General features: G+C 39.0%; 1 protein-coding gene across 5 annotated transcripts in view; it reads right to left on the bottom strand.

The window, feature by feature from the left end:
• LOC128695665 (CREB-regulated transcription coactivator 1) overlaps positions 1–13871 on the bottom strand; it is a 276224-nt gene that overhangs the window by 180081 nt on the left and 82272 nt on the right. For all 5 annotated transcript variants that reach the window (XM_070093389.1, XM_070093387.1, XM_070093386.1 and 2 more), the window contains 2 exons: positions 9472–9718; positions 2102–2231 (listed from right to left, as the gene is read on the bottom strand). In XM_070093389.1, the coding sequence (XP_069949490.1) occupies positions 2102–2231; positions 9472–9718 (377 nt within the window). The remainder of the gene's footprint in view (positions 1–2101; positions 2232–9471; positions 9719–13871) is intronic.

The following is a 13871-nucleotide window of genomic DNA, read 5'->3' as shown; positions in this document are numbered from 1 at the left end:
AGCATATGGGAATCTTTATTCAGGAAGTGTTTCGCCACACAGTGGCTTCATCAGTCCAATACAAAGAAGAAGGCGTAAGGAGAGGAGTATGTGGTAATCAGTCCCTCAGCCTGGAGTCGATGTGTTCAGTCCATCAATCATGTAGAATGTACAGCATAGAGCCGTAGACGTGGCTTATATACTGTAGTGAGGTGAGGTGAAGCAGGCGGAGGCGGGGTCATAGTGGTACCATCCACTAGTCGAAGTAGGTCTTCGTCCAAAGGTTGAACAAGTGTTGAAGAATTCTTTGTAACAAGATCCCATGATGCTGCAGTGTCTGACAGTTGTGACGAATGGTTTGAAAAACCGACAAGTTGAAGATTGAGACACTTATGCAGCATATGGGAATCTTTATTCAGGAAACGTTTCGCCACACAGTGGCTTCATCAGTCGGTTTTTCAAACCATTCGTCACAACTGACAGACACTGCAGAATCATGGGATCTTGTTACAAAGAATTCTTCAACACTTGTTCAACCTTTGGACGAAGACCTACTTCGACTAGTGGATGGTACCACTATGACCCCGCCTACATCTGCTTCAAGTCACCTCACTACAGTATATAAGCCACGTCTACGGCCCTATGCTGTACATTCTACAAGATTGATGGACTGAATACATTGACTCCAGGCTGAGGGACTTATTACCTCATACTCCTCCTCTCCTTACGCCTTCTTCTTTGTATTGGACTGATGAAGCCACTGTGTGGCGAAACGTTTCCTGAATAAAGATTCCCATATGCTGCATAAGTGTCTCAATCTTCAACTTGTCGGTTTTTCAAACCATTCGTCACAACGGTCAGAAATTGGCAATTTGGCCAATTTCACGCAAACTAAAAAAGATGCCAATTTCAAAATAGGGTCCAAAATAAACAAGGTAGACATTCTTAGCACTAAAATAACATATCCTCTGTTCATTAGTCACATCTCTAGGCCCCTCTTTCTATTTTGATTTTTTATTCATACAAAAAAATACAAAATTTACTTCTATGCAGACTACTGCATTATTGTAAAAATGGTATAAATAATATCAGTGCACTAGTGAAAGAATATTAGACTCCCCAGTTGACGTGTATTGGACGTGTGGTGTGATTTGTTTACTCCTGAACGTTGGTAAAAATCGAACATTTCCGCTACTTTGAGCTCAGTTTCAAGGTCGTCTTCATCGTCAAAGTAATGAAAATCATCTCAATTTCTATAATATGTTTTCCATTTTATCACCTAACACCATGAAAACGCAAATATATTGATAAATACTATACGAAAATACACCTCAAAGTCGGTGTTTTAATCCAAAAAAACGATCAGTTTTTTTTTTTCTCATTACGCACTGTGTGCTGCAGGATTTTTTTTATGTGGTGCACACTGACCACACAGACCCATTCTCTCACATGTGGGCCTACCAGCTTTCTTCCGCTTGATTTGAAGCCGCTAGAATATATATACGTATATATAGTATATAGAGTATATATACGTCTGAAACACTGGCTCGTAAGACGTATATATACGACAAAAACAGTCAAAGGGTTAAGGAAACGTTTTGCCACACAGTAGCTTCATCAGTCCATACCAAGGAGAATCTTGAAGAACAGGAGGAGAATGAGGTAATCAGTCCCTCAACCTTGAGTCGATGTGGTCAGTCCATCAATTCAAGATTGATGGACTGACCACATCAACTCAAGGTTGAGGGACTGATTACCTCATTCTCCTCCTGTTCTTCAAGATTCTCCTTGGTATGGACTGATGAAGCCACTGTGTGGCAAAACGTTTCCTCAAAAAAGATACCCAAGAGTTGCACAAGTGTCTAATTTATCAACATGTCGGTTCTCTGAACCATTCATCTACAATACTGAAACTTATAACCTTTCAGTCCAACTTGGACCATTTATCTAATGTTTCCAATTCCACACCCATTAAATGTAACTTCATAAATAAAATGCTCTTATCTGATCTTACCAGCATTCCCGCCACACATCAATACAATCTGGAAGAAACACAGGAATTAGTCAAGAAACCAATCAAGAAACTTCATAAATCGACAAGGCATTCAACCCAGTAACTTACGCAGAAATATCTGATGGGTGTGTTAACTCACACCCAGACTTTGGTCTGGTGTCGTGTCCAAGTCTCGCTGATTCATAAAAACTGACTACCATCGAAGGATCTGTCCGAACTCCTTCAACTGGTGCTGAGACTGTAAAGAAAATTAATAGCTCTTTAACCCTTTCACCATCCAGACCCCCAAAATTAAAAGTGCACACCGTGTCCACATTTAAAAAAAAAAAAAAATATTTTCCTTCTAAAATCGTAGAGAATCTTTTCCTAAAGGTGATGATGCCAAAAATATGAAATCTGGAATTGTGGAATTAAGCAGATGTGAATTATGGAATTAAGCAGATGCAAAGACAGCAGCCTGGGCACCTTTTACATAATGTTGAGTTTGCTGAATCTGAGCCACATTTCAAGCCAATTTCACTGCTCAATTTGATCAAATTATTAGCTATTTTGTTACAGTGCCTTCCGTTCTATTGACAGATCTCAAGAAACTGTGCATTCAACTATCAGAACTACCCAATAATGTACACAGAATTTAGTAATTTGGCCAATTTTACACAAAATGAAAAATTCCACATTTCAGGCACTGAAACATTTCCTTTATGTAATAATCACATCTCCAAGCCTCTCCTATGTTACACTTGCATTCCATTTTTAATTCATCAACACACAAAAAATCAAAGATTTACCTTACTTCTCAGATAATAAAAAACAGCCTCTCCTCACTTAGCGATATACTCACTTACTGACAATTTGGACTTACGACGGGCTCTCTGATCAGTATGCATACCTAAATAATGTACATTAAAACAATATCGAAGATGGTTGACGCAAACCCGCTACCATTACAGTATGCTCCTCATTCAGCGACGAATTCGTTTAGTGACGTGGTCTTAGGAACGGAACTCCATCGTTAAGTGAAGAGAGGCTGTATAACAAGGAATTTGTCATGGCTTACAGAATCCCAATAATTGAATCAGACCTATTAAAAATCCATAAAACAGATTGGGGGAGTGTAGGGATGGCCTTACCCATCCTCAGGAATATCAGCAAATATCGAATACAGTGGACCCCTGGTATTCGACGGCATCGGTATTCGATAAATCCGGTTTTCGATGCATTTTAACGCAAAAAATTTTCCTCGGTATTCGATTGAAAACCCGGTATTCAATACGATTCGTACGAGACCTGTCCACGTGTGGCCTGAACTGCTCCGTGTGTGCTAGTGTTTACAAGCCAGCCAGTGTGCGCGCATCTAAGGATACATTCGGTACATTCCATATTATCCATATTATCACTGTGTTTGGTGCTTGTTTCTGCAAAATAAGTCACCATGGGCCCCAAGAAAGCTTCTAGTGCCAACCCTTCAAAAATCGAACAGTTCCGCGACTTTGAGCTCAATTTCAAGGTAGTTTTCATCGGGAAAGTAATCAGAATCATCTCTATTTCTGTAATATGTTTTCCATTTTATCACCTGAGACCATGAAAATGAGAATACATCAATAAATACTATATGAAAATACACCTCAAAGTCGGTGTTTTAATCCAAAAAAAACGGTCATTTTTTTTTTCTCATTACACACTGTGTGCTGCAGGATTTTTTTTATGTGGTGCACACTGACCACACAGACCCATTCTCTCATATGGGCCTACCAGCATTCTCCCGTTTGATTTGAAGCCGCTAGAATTTACGCGTATAAATACGTTAGAAACAGTGGTGCATAAGACGTATATATACAACCGAAACAGTCAAAAGATAAAAAAGAGACTGGACACACACATGGGTGGGAGGAACATGTATGTATATACAATACATATTTTACGATGTTTGATGTCTAGACATCAAACTTACTTTCCGCCAGACTAACACTCTTCGCACTAATCTTGTTCATACCTCTCCTCCCTCTATAGATGCTCCTGGTGTCTACTCTTATTTCTTGTTCCTCCTGTCCTCTTCAATATTTTGGAGAAACTGGTCGATCTCTTTCTGACAGACTTAGGGAGCACAAAAACAGTGTTAGGCTTGCTGACACTAACAATGCTCTTTTCTGTCACATCAGAGATCACAGCCATCCTATAGACTGGTCTTCTGCTAAAGCTGTCTTCCCTACTTCCAACTTTAACAGTCGCCGTCTGGTTGAATCCTCCCTAATACACATCTTTCTTTGTATGAATCTTAGTCCTGCCTTCGTCTCTGTAGATGCCTTAGTCTCCCACTGCACTGCAAAATGCTCCAAACTTCAGAACACTGTGACCTAACCTGATTCCTCCTTTTTTCTTCTTTTCCCTCTTCCCCTTTCCTCTTTCCTTTTTCTCCTTTGGGTTGTCTTTCTTCTGCCCTGTGTATTTGTTCCTTCTTTATTTATTTGTTTTCCCCCCCTCGGTGTTCTTGCTCTTACCCTCTGTGGGCACCTAGCTCCCTTGCAGTGCTCCTCTTTCTTAGTACACTGTATTTGACTGGCCCCTCCTACTCCTCCCACTACTACTTCTTTCCCTCCACTACCACCACCACTATTACTACTACTACTACTACTACCACCTCCTGCTGATATACCCTTCCTGCTCTTGTTTTTGTTAGTGTGACTTTGTAAATGGTCCAAGTCGAACCGAAACGTCGTTGTAAGCTCCTCTCTTCTATGTGCGGGTTATTTGTGTATTGTGCCTTTTTTCGTTATTTGTGAATGGTCAGTGATCCACACACAGTGGTCCCTCAATAATCGTCCGGCCTGAAAGTCGTCCATTTCAGAAATAGTCCCATTATTTCATCTTAACATTGGCTCACAAATGTCCGTTAACTTGCTAATAGTTCTTCGTCCGGGACGCGTACTCATGCTCTGAGCCGCCTGGGCCTTCCTTTCCCAGCCAGTGTGCCATTGTTTACCAGTGAGCGACGGTCCCCTCACTTGCTCCTATGAAATATTTCATAATATTTCACTGATTTTAGTGCTTGCAAGTGCTAAATAAGCTACCATGACTCCAAAGAAAGCTCCTAGTGCCAAGATTTGGTAAAGGTGAGAAATACGATTGAATTTAAGAAAAACATCATTGAACAATATGAAAGTGGAGTACATGTAGGCGAACTGGCCAGGATGTATAACAAATCCCGTACAACCATATCTTCCATCATAGCCAACAAAAAGGAAATCAAGGACGCTGTTGTTGCAAAGGGGGTAAATATGCTGACAAAAATGACAGTCTTATGACGTCGCTTATTTGTGAAAAGGCTAGGCAGTTGCATGACGATTTGGTAAAGAAAATGCCTGCAACTAGTGGTGATGTGAGTGAATTTAAGGCTAGCAAAGGCTGGTTTGAGAGATTTACGAAGCGTACTGGCATACAAAGTGTGGTAAGGCATGGCGAGGCTGCCAGTTCTGACCAAAAAGCGGCTGAAAAATATGTGAAAGAATTCAAGTAGTACATAAACAGTGAAGGACTGAAACCTGAACAAGTGTTCAATTGTGATGAAACAGGCCTCTTTTGGAAGAAAATGCCAAAGAGGACCTACATTACTCAGGAAGAAAAGGCACTACCAGGACACAAGTCTATGAAAGACAGGCTGACGCTCATGTTCTGTGCTAATGCTAGTGGGGATTTCAAAGTGAAGCCTTTACTAGTGTACCATTCTGAAAATCCCAGTGTTCAAGAAAAACAATGTTATGAAGAGTAAATTGTGTGTGTTTTGGAGATCTAATAATAAGGCATGAAGTGTTTGGCCCTAGTGTGAAGAATTACCTCCTGGAAAAGAAATTGGATCTCAAGTGCCTCCTAGTAATGGACAATGCACCTGCTCATCCTCCAGACTTGGATGACCTAATTCTGAAGGAGTTTGGGTTCATCACAGTAAAGTTCTTGCCCCCGAATACTACTCCTCTCCTCCAGCCCATGGACCAGCAAGTCATTTCAAACTTTAAAAAACTCTACACCAAAGCAATATTTGAAAGGTGCTTTAATGTGACCTCAGACACTCACTTGACCCTAAGAGATTTTTGGAAAGAACACTTCAGTATTCTCCATTGCATAAGCCTTATAGGTAAGGCTTGGGAGGGAGTGACTACCAGGACTTGGAACTCTTCTTGGAGAAAATTGTGGCCAAATTGTCTCCACAAGAGAGATTTTGAAGGGTTTGAGGCAGCCCCTGATGAGCCTATGTCAGTTGTGAACTCTATTGTCACACTGGGGAATTCCATGGGGTTGGATGTGAGTTTGGAGGATGTAGAAGAGTTGGTGGAAGACCACAGTGAGAGCTAGCCACTGAGGAGCTGCAAGAGCTTCAGCAGGAACAGCAACAGATCGCAGCTTAGAATCTTGCTGCAGAGGAGAAGGGAGAGAGATGGAAGAAGGTGCTTTCTTCAGAAATAAAGGAGATTTTTGAAATGTGGGGTAGGATAGAAAGATTTATGGAGAAACATCACCCTGAGAAGGATGTTGCAAGCCATATCGGCAACTTGTACAGTGACAGAGTCTTGGCCCATTTTAGGGAAGTTTTAAAGAGATGCCAGAAACAGAGCTCTCTGGAGAGTTTTTTTGCGAGACAGGACTCCAGTGACTCTCAAGCTGGTCCTAGTGACATTAAGAAACAGAGAAGAGAAATAACCCCAGAAAAGCAAATGGTACCTGAGGTGTTGATGGAAAGGGATTCCCCCTTCAAAACAGTAAATAATCCAATCTCTCTCCTTCTCCAGTCTTCCATACACTAAGAAGAATCGCCAATAAAGGTAAGTGTTATTCTGTTAATGTTTCATTCATCATGTGCCATTGTATTGTTTATGTACTACATCTATATTTCATGTAAAAAATGTTTTTGTTTTAATACTTACTGGGTGTCAGGAACGGATTAATTGCATTTACATTAATTCTTATGGGGAAAATTGATTTGAAAATCGTCTATTTCAATAATAGTCCCACTTCCAGGAACGTATTATGGACGATAATTGAGGGACCACTGTACTTGCGTAAAGCTGATGACCTGTGCATCTCTTAACCACTTAAACAAAACTAGAAAACTCCTATCTTATCATTTTTAACCTTCGATTGTTTTTGTCCTATATATATACAGTGGACCCCCACCTTACAATGTTAATCCGTTCATGAGAGTTCATCGTAAGCTGAAATTGTCGTATGGCAAATTAATTTTCCCCATAAGAAATAATGGAAATCAAATTAATCCGTGCAAGACACCACAAAGTATGAAAAAAAAAAAATTTACCACATGAAATATTAATTTTAATACACACAAACTTAAGAAGACATGCACAATTAATACTCTACTAAGAATACAATACATGACACTTACCTTTATTGAAGATCTGGTGATGATTGATAGGATGGGAGGAGGGGAGTGTGTGGAAGTTGTTATTGTTTAGAAGGGGAATCCCCTTCCATTAGGACTTGAGGTATCAAGTCCTTTTTCAGGGTTACTTCCCTTTTTCTTTTAATGCCACTAGGACCAGCTTGAGAGTTACTGGACCTCTGTCGCACAACAAATCTGTCCATAGAGCTTTGTACCTCCCGTTCCTTTAAGATTTGCCTAAAATAGGCCACAACATTGTCATTGTAATAGTCACCAGCACGGCTTGCAATAGCTGTGTTAGGGTGATTTTCATCCATAAAGGTTTGCAGTTCAACCCACTTTGCACACATTTCCTTAATCTTTGAAGTAGGCACAATGGATTCTACAACTGGCATAGGCTTCTCAGGGTTAGCCCCAAACCCTTCAAAATCTTTCTTAATTTCCATACTAATTCTCACCCTTTTTACCACAGGGTTGGCACTAGCTTTCTTGGGGCCCATGGTGACTTATTTTGCAGCTACAAGCACAAAAAATGTTGCGATAAGGTGAAATGCACTGAATGTATGAGTGGATGTGAGCACACTGGCTGGCTTGTAAACACTGGCGCTGAGGCCACACATGGGATGCATCCCGGACGAATTGTGTGAGGCAAGGCAAAATTTTTGCGTTCAAATGTATCGCATGGCGGATTTAACGTAACGCAATGCCGTCGTAAGGTGGGGGGGTCCACTGCACATCTTACGAGCCCGTGTTTTTGATGTATGAATACTCCTGAATTCTAGCAGCTTCAAATCAAGCTGGAGAAAGCTGGTAGGCCCACATGCGAGAGAATGGGTGTGTGTGGTCAGTGTCTGCAGTATAAAAAAAATCCTGCAGCACGCAGTGCATGAGAAAAAAAAACTCCAACCGAGATTTTGGATTAAAACGCCGACTTTGAGGTGCATTTTCCTATAGCATTTATGATTGTATTCTCATTTTCTTGGTCTCATTTGATAGAATGGAAGATGTATTACAGAATTAGAATGATTTTGATTGGTTTCACAAAGAAAAGGGCCGTGAAATTGAGCTCAAAGTAGCAGAAATGTTCGATTTTTGCTGATGTTCAAGAGTATACAAATGAAGTCACCATCCAATACATGTCCAACTGGCCAGTCTTATATGCAGTCATGAATGGGTTGACATTATTTATACAATTATTACAATAATGCAGTAGTCTGCATAATAGTAAATCTTCTATTTTTTGTGTGAAAAAAATTCAAAATAGAAAGCAAAAGTAACATAAGAGGGGCCTGGAGACTATTTAACAGAGAAAATGTTATTTTAGTGCCAGGAATGTCTGCACTGTTTATTCTGGACCCTATTTTGAAATTGCCCTCTTTCTTAATTTGCATGAAATTGCCCAAAGTGCCAATTTCTGATCAATTTATTGAGTAGCTGAAATTGGTAAATGGGCAGTTTCTTGTACTCATTCAATAGAACAAATGGAGTTCTAAAGAAATAGCTATGAATTTAGTCAACTGGAACAATAGAATTGGCCGAAAATTTGGCTCAAATTGGGTGAAAACGCCAATGCATATATATTGCCAAGATCACTAACTTCGTGAGAGCGTAATTCCGTAAGTTTTCAATCAAATTTCATACTTTTGGTGACATTGCCATTGGGAAAAGATTCTCTATCATTTCATAATTTTATTTTTATTCGAATATTTGGCGACACACAGAGACACTTCAGGATTTGGGGTTGTGACAATCAAAGGGTTAAATCAAATAAAACATTGCCCTAACTGTTTTTTGCTCAAAACAATTTACTGTACTTTTGGGAATAAAAAGTACATATACCCTATGTCACAGTATAAGTCATGTTAAAGCCTCTTCTTTAGGCCCAGGCCACTTTATGACTAGTAAAATAACCATCATATTCATTGGGGAAGCACTAAACCTGCAGGGCTTAACAATGCATGAGGAATGGCACTTCCTTAGTGAATATAAGAGAAATTTTTTTATAAGTCAATCCATTTAGCCAACATTTATAAAAGAAAGCTTTAAACATTTCAGAGAAACAATAAGGAAACAGTAATTGCAAACAAACCTTTCCTACTGTTGACTGTCTTGCTCTGAACCAAGTTTTGGTGGAGAGAAGAATCAGAGATGGAGCGTGAAAGGGCCTCAGGAGGGGACAACAGTGTGTTATAACCATGGAGTCGTGTTGGAGAGGTGGCCAGGTGCTGCGAGTGTTGGTGCTGTCGCATCTGTTGGGGTACTGGTATTCTCTGATGTGATATACCACCACCTGGGTACACTTCTTGCCTTAAATTGTTTAGATCCTGCATTGCACCCTGCCAATAAAAAGAAACCTATTAGCCATATGCCTTGGTACTCATACTGAGAAAAATTGCAGTCTCATTAAACCCACCTAAACCTTTGCTTTTCAATACATTATAAGCAGAAGTGAGACACTAATTACAATACATTCTGTACAGGAAGTTAATGTACTTTAATAAACTTTTACTTAAAAATAAACAAACCCAATCACAAAAATAATAATCTTTTAGGTCATTTAAGTACTTTACAGAAGTCAGAAGAACTGAGGTAAGATTTCATGACTATTAAACAAGGGAAAATATATACAGAATTGATACAAAATATATTAAGTAAATTATACTGAATTTTTATTGAAACTTAAAGGATGTATTAATAAAACAAAATTACAAATTATCTAAGTGAAGGCTTAAATCACTATCATAGAAAGAAAAAGCCTGTCCTAAAAAGACAACATTTTTCTTGCTACATATGTGGATGATTCCCTATTTTATCACTACTACTATAACAAGCTCAGTTGTAACATGCCAGAACATAACATCTCACTCATCTCTGCTTATATACTTGCACTCTTAATCTATAACTACTGACATATTTTCACCACTTTCTAGGTTTCTCTGCACATCTCGCTCAGTCTTCCTACGAGCACTGCTATGGAGTGATAGCCAACTGGGTCCACCTTTAGTAGACATAGTTCTTACCCCTTAATGATGGATTGTGATCCTGAATGATACTACTGTGGTTTGCTCTATGTTGGAAAGTGAAGAACAATATAGGTTGATTATATTATAATGTTACATTACTCTTGTAAAGAACACAGTTATAATAATTTTACGGGTGGTCTTATGCTTTCACAAGAATGAAGTCGGCTGCAAGCCAGTGAGGCCTCGGGGGTACTAGTCACACCTGGAGATATTTTAAGCCAAAAATGTATCATGGAACACTGGGTGACTATTTATAATGTGATTCAAATACAGTATCTCTATATTTATCATAGTTCACAAATTCTTCCCTAGCACTTCTTTTTAATCTAGCCAAAGTATTAAATGTTTAAGGAACCTGCCTGCACTCCTCAAATCATCAGCTAGTGAAGAATAAAAAGGGAGTTACAACATGACTCACTGGTGGATGCAGTAGAGGTACAGTCAGACTGGACTGTGGGTTATCTTTAACCCTTTGGGGGTTTCGGCCGTACTAGTACGGTTACGCACTAGGGTTTTTGACGTACTAGTACGCCTAAATTCTAGTGCCTTCAAATCTAGTGAGAGAAGGCTGGTAGGCCTATGTATGAAAGAATGGATCTATGTGGTCAGTGTGCACAGTATAAAAACATCCTGCAGCACACAGTGCGTAATGAGAAAAAAAAACTTTGACCGTGTTTTTGGATTAAAACAGCGACTTTGCACTGTATTTTTGTATGGTATTTATTGTTGTATTCTAGTTTTCTTGGTCTCATTTTATAGAATGGAAGACATATTACAGAAATTGAGATGATTTTGCCTGGTTTTACAATGAAAGGTACCTTGAAATTGAGCTCAAAGTAGCAGAAATGTTTGATTTTTACCACCAAAGTTCAAAAGTAAACAAATCATGCCAAGCGTCCAATTCACGTCAACTGGTGAGTCTAATATTCTTTCACAAGTGCGTTGATATCATTTATACCATTCCTACACTAATGCAGTAGTCTGCATACAGCAGGGCCCCGCTTTACGGCGTTTCACTTTACGGCGTTCCGCTAATACGGTCATTTCAAATTATGACCAAAGCTCGCTATACGGCCCCCCCCCACCTGACTTTCTAATACGGTCACCGCGCCCCACCCTGTTTGTTTACATTCTTCGTGAGCTCAGTAAGCACTAAGTCTCTCCATTTTGTCTGGAAACTCCAAAATTTCAAATGTTTTTAAAAGTTATTTCATATTTTATATATACTCTGATAAACACTACGAAAGCAAAAGACTTGGCAGACGATGCACCATCCCCCCAATGAAAAGCAGGGGTGTCACTAGCACGTTAAGAGACCATACAATAAGTGTCAGGGGCCCGAGACTGTTCAACTGCCTCCCAGCACACATAAGGGGGATTACCAACAGACCCCTGGCAGTCTTCAAGCTGGCACTGGACAAGCACCTAAAGTCAGTTCCTGATCAGCCGGGCTGTGGCTCGTACGTTGGTTTGCGTGCAGCCAGCAGCAACAGCCTGGTTGATCAGGCGCTGATCCACCAGGAGGCCTGGTCACAGACCGGGCCGCGGGGGCGTTGACCCCCGAAACTCTCTCCAGGTAAACTCCAGGTAAATGTATACCTGTACTTAACCCTTTGAGGGTTTTCGTCGTACTAGTACGTCTTACGCGTAGGGGTTTTTGACGTACTAGTACTCATAAATTCTAGCGACCTCAAATATAGTGGGAGAAAGCTGGTAGGCCTTCATATGAAAGAATGGGTCTATGTGGTCAGTGTGCACAGTCTAAAAAAAATCCTGCAGCACACAGTGCATAATGAGAAAAAAAAAACTTTGACCATTTTTTTGGAATAAATCAGCGACTTTGCAGTGTATTTTCGTATGGTATTTATTGTTGTATTCTAGTTTTCTTGGTCTCATTTTATAGAATGGAAGACATATTACTGAAATTGAGATGATTTTGACTGGTTTTACAATGAAAGGTGCCTTGAAATTGAGCTCAAAGTAGCAGAAATGTTCGATTTTTACCAAACTTCAGAAGTAAACAAATCGTGCCAAGCGTGCAATACACGTCAACTGGTGAGTCTAATATTCTTTCACAAGTGCACCAATAATATTTATACCATTTTTTACACTAATGCAGTAGTCTGCATAACAGTAAATCTTATATTTTTTGTGAGAATAAAAATTCAAAGTGGAAAGCAAAAGAATATAAGAGGGGCCTTGAGACGTGCTAATGACTAGAGGAAATGTCATTTTAGTGCCAGGAATGTCTTTCTTGTTTATTCTGGACCCTATTCCGAAATTGGCATCTTTTGAAATTTGTGTGAAATTGGCAAAATTGCTAAATTCTGACCACTGTACTGGATAGTTGAATTTATAAATGGGTGGTTTCTTGCACCCATTCGATAGAAAAAATGGAGTTCTAGCGAAATATTCATGTTTTTTGTCGACTAGTACAGTGAAATTGGCCGAAAATGGGGCTCAAAGTGGGCAAAATCGCCGATCCGTAAACATCGCCGAGACCGCTAACTTTGCGAGAGCATAATTCCGTAAGTTTTCTATCAAATTTCAAACTTTTGGTGTCGTTATGATCGGGAAAAGATTCTCTATCTTTTCATAAGAGAAAATAATTTTTTTTTTTTTTAAATTTGGCCGACCCTGAGAACGAGTTTTGGAGAGGGCCTGTCGACCCTCAAAGAGTTAAATAAACTTACATACTGTGCTGGCATGCAGGTACACATTAAAATCAGTAAGAGTGTCTTATGTCTCCAGACGTCATATTATGTAATGATAATAATAATCATCGAGTCTCATTTAAATGTCGTATATTACGTTAAATACACATTTTCATTAATCCATCTATGATATTTTTTCAAAATTATATAATAAACACGATACATAACAGAAAAAGATGATAAATACACCCCACAATAGAATAAATAAACATAAATATGAGATGTGGTAGCAGACGACTTGCACAAGTGACGCCATATTAGAAATGATAATAATAATAATAATAATCACCGAGTCTCATTAAATGTTGTATATTACGTTAATATACACATTTTCATTAATCCATCCATGATATTTTTTTCAAAATTATATAATAAACACGATACATAACATAAAAAGATGATAAATACACCCCACAATAGAATAAATAAACATAAATATGAGATGTGGTAGCCAGATAACTTGTACAAGTGATGCCAAGAATAACATTTTCTCTAATCTAACATAAGAGAAAATGTGTTATTGGGGGTAACTGTAGAAAATTATTCCTTTCGTATGTATGTAAGTAAGTTTATTCAGGTATACACAAATACAGTTACATAGATTATCATACATAACAACATATGTGTAGAGAACCTAGGATAACCCAAAAAAGTCAGAGTGACTTATTTCCATTACCTTCACTCAGAGCATCATTTCTTCTCAAAATGATGTTACATGAGAATGGGAGTGTTCTTTATTTATTCTACCATAT

The sequence above is a fragment of the Cherax quadricarinatus genome, chromosome 42 (genome assembly GCF_038502225.1).
Source record: "Cherax quadricarinatus isolate ZL_2023a chromosome 42, ASM3850222v1, whole genome shotgun sequence".
In the NCBI taxonomy this organism is placed as follows: Eukaryota; Metazoa; Arthropoda; class Malacostraca; order Decapoda; family Parastacidae; genus Cherax; species Cherax quadricarinatus.
This window is presented reverse-complemented; position numbering and strand designations above follow the sequence as displayed.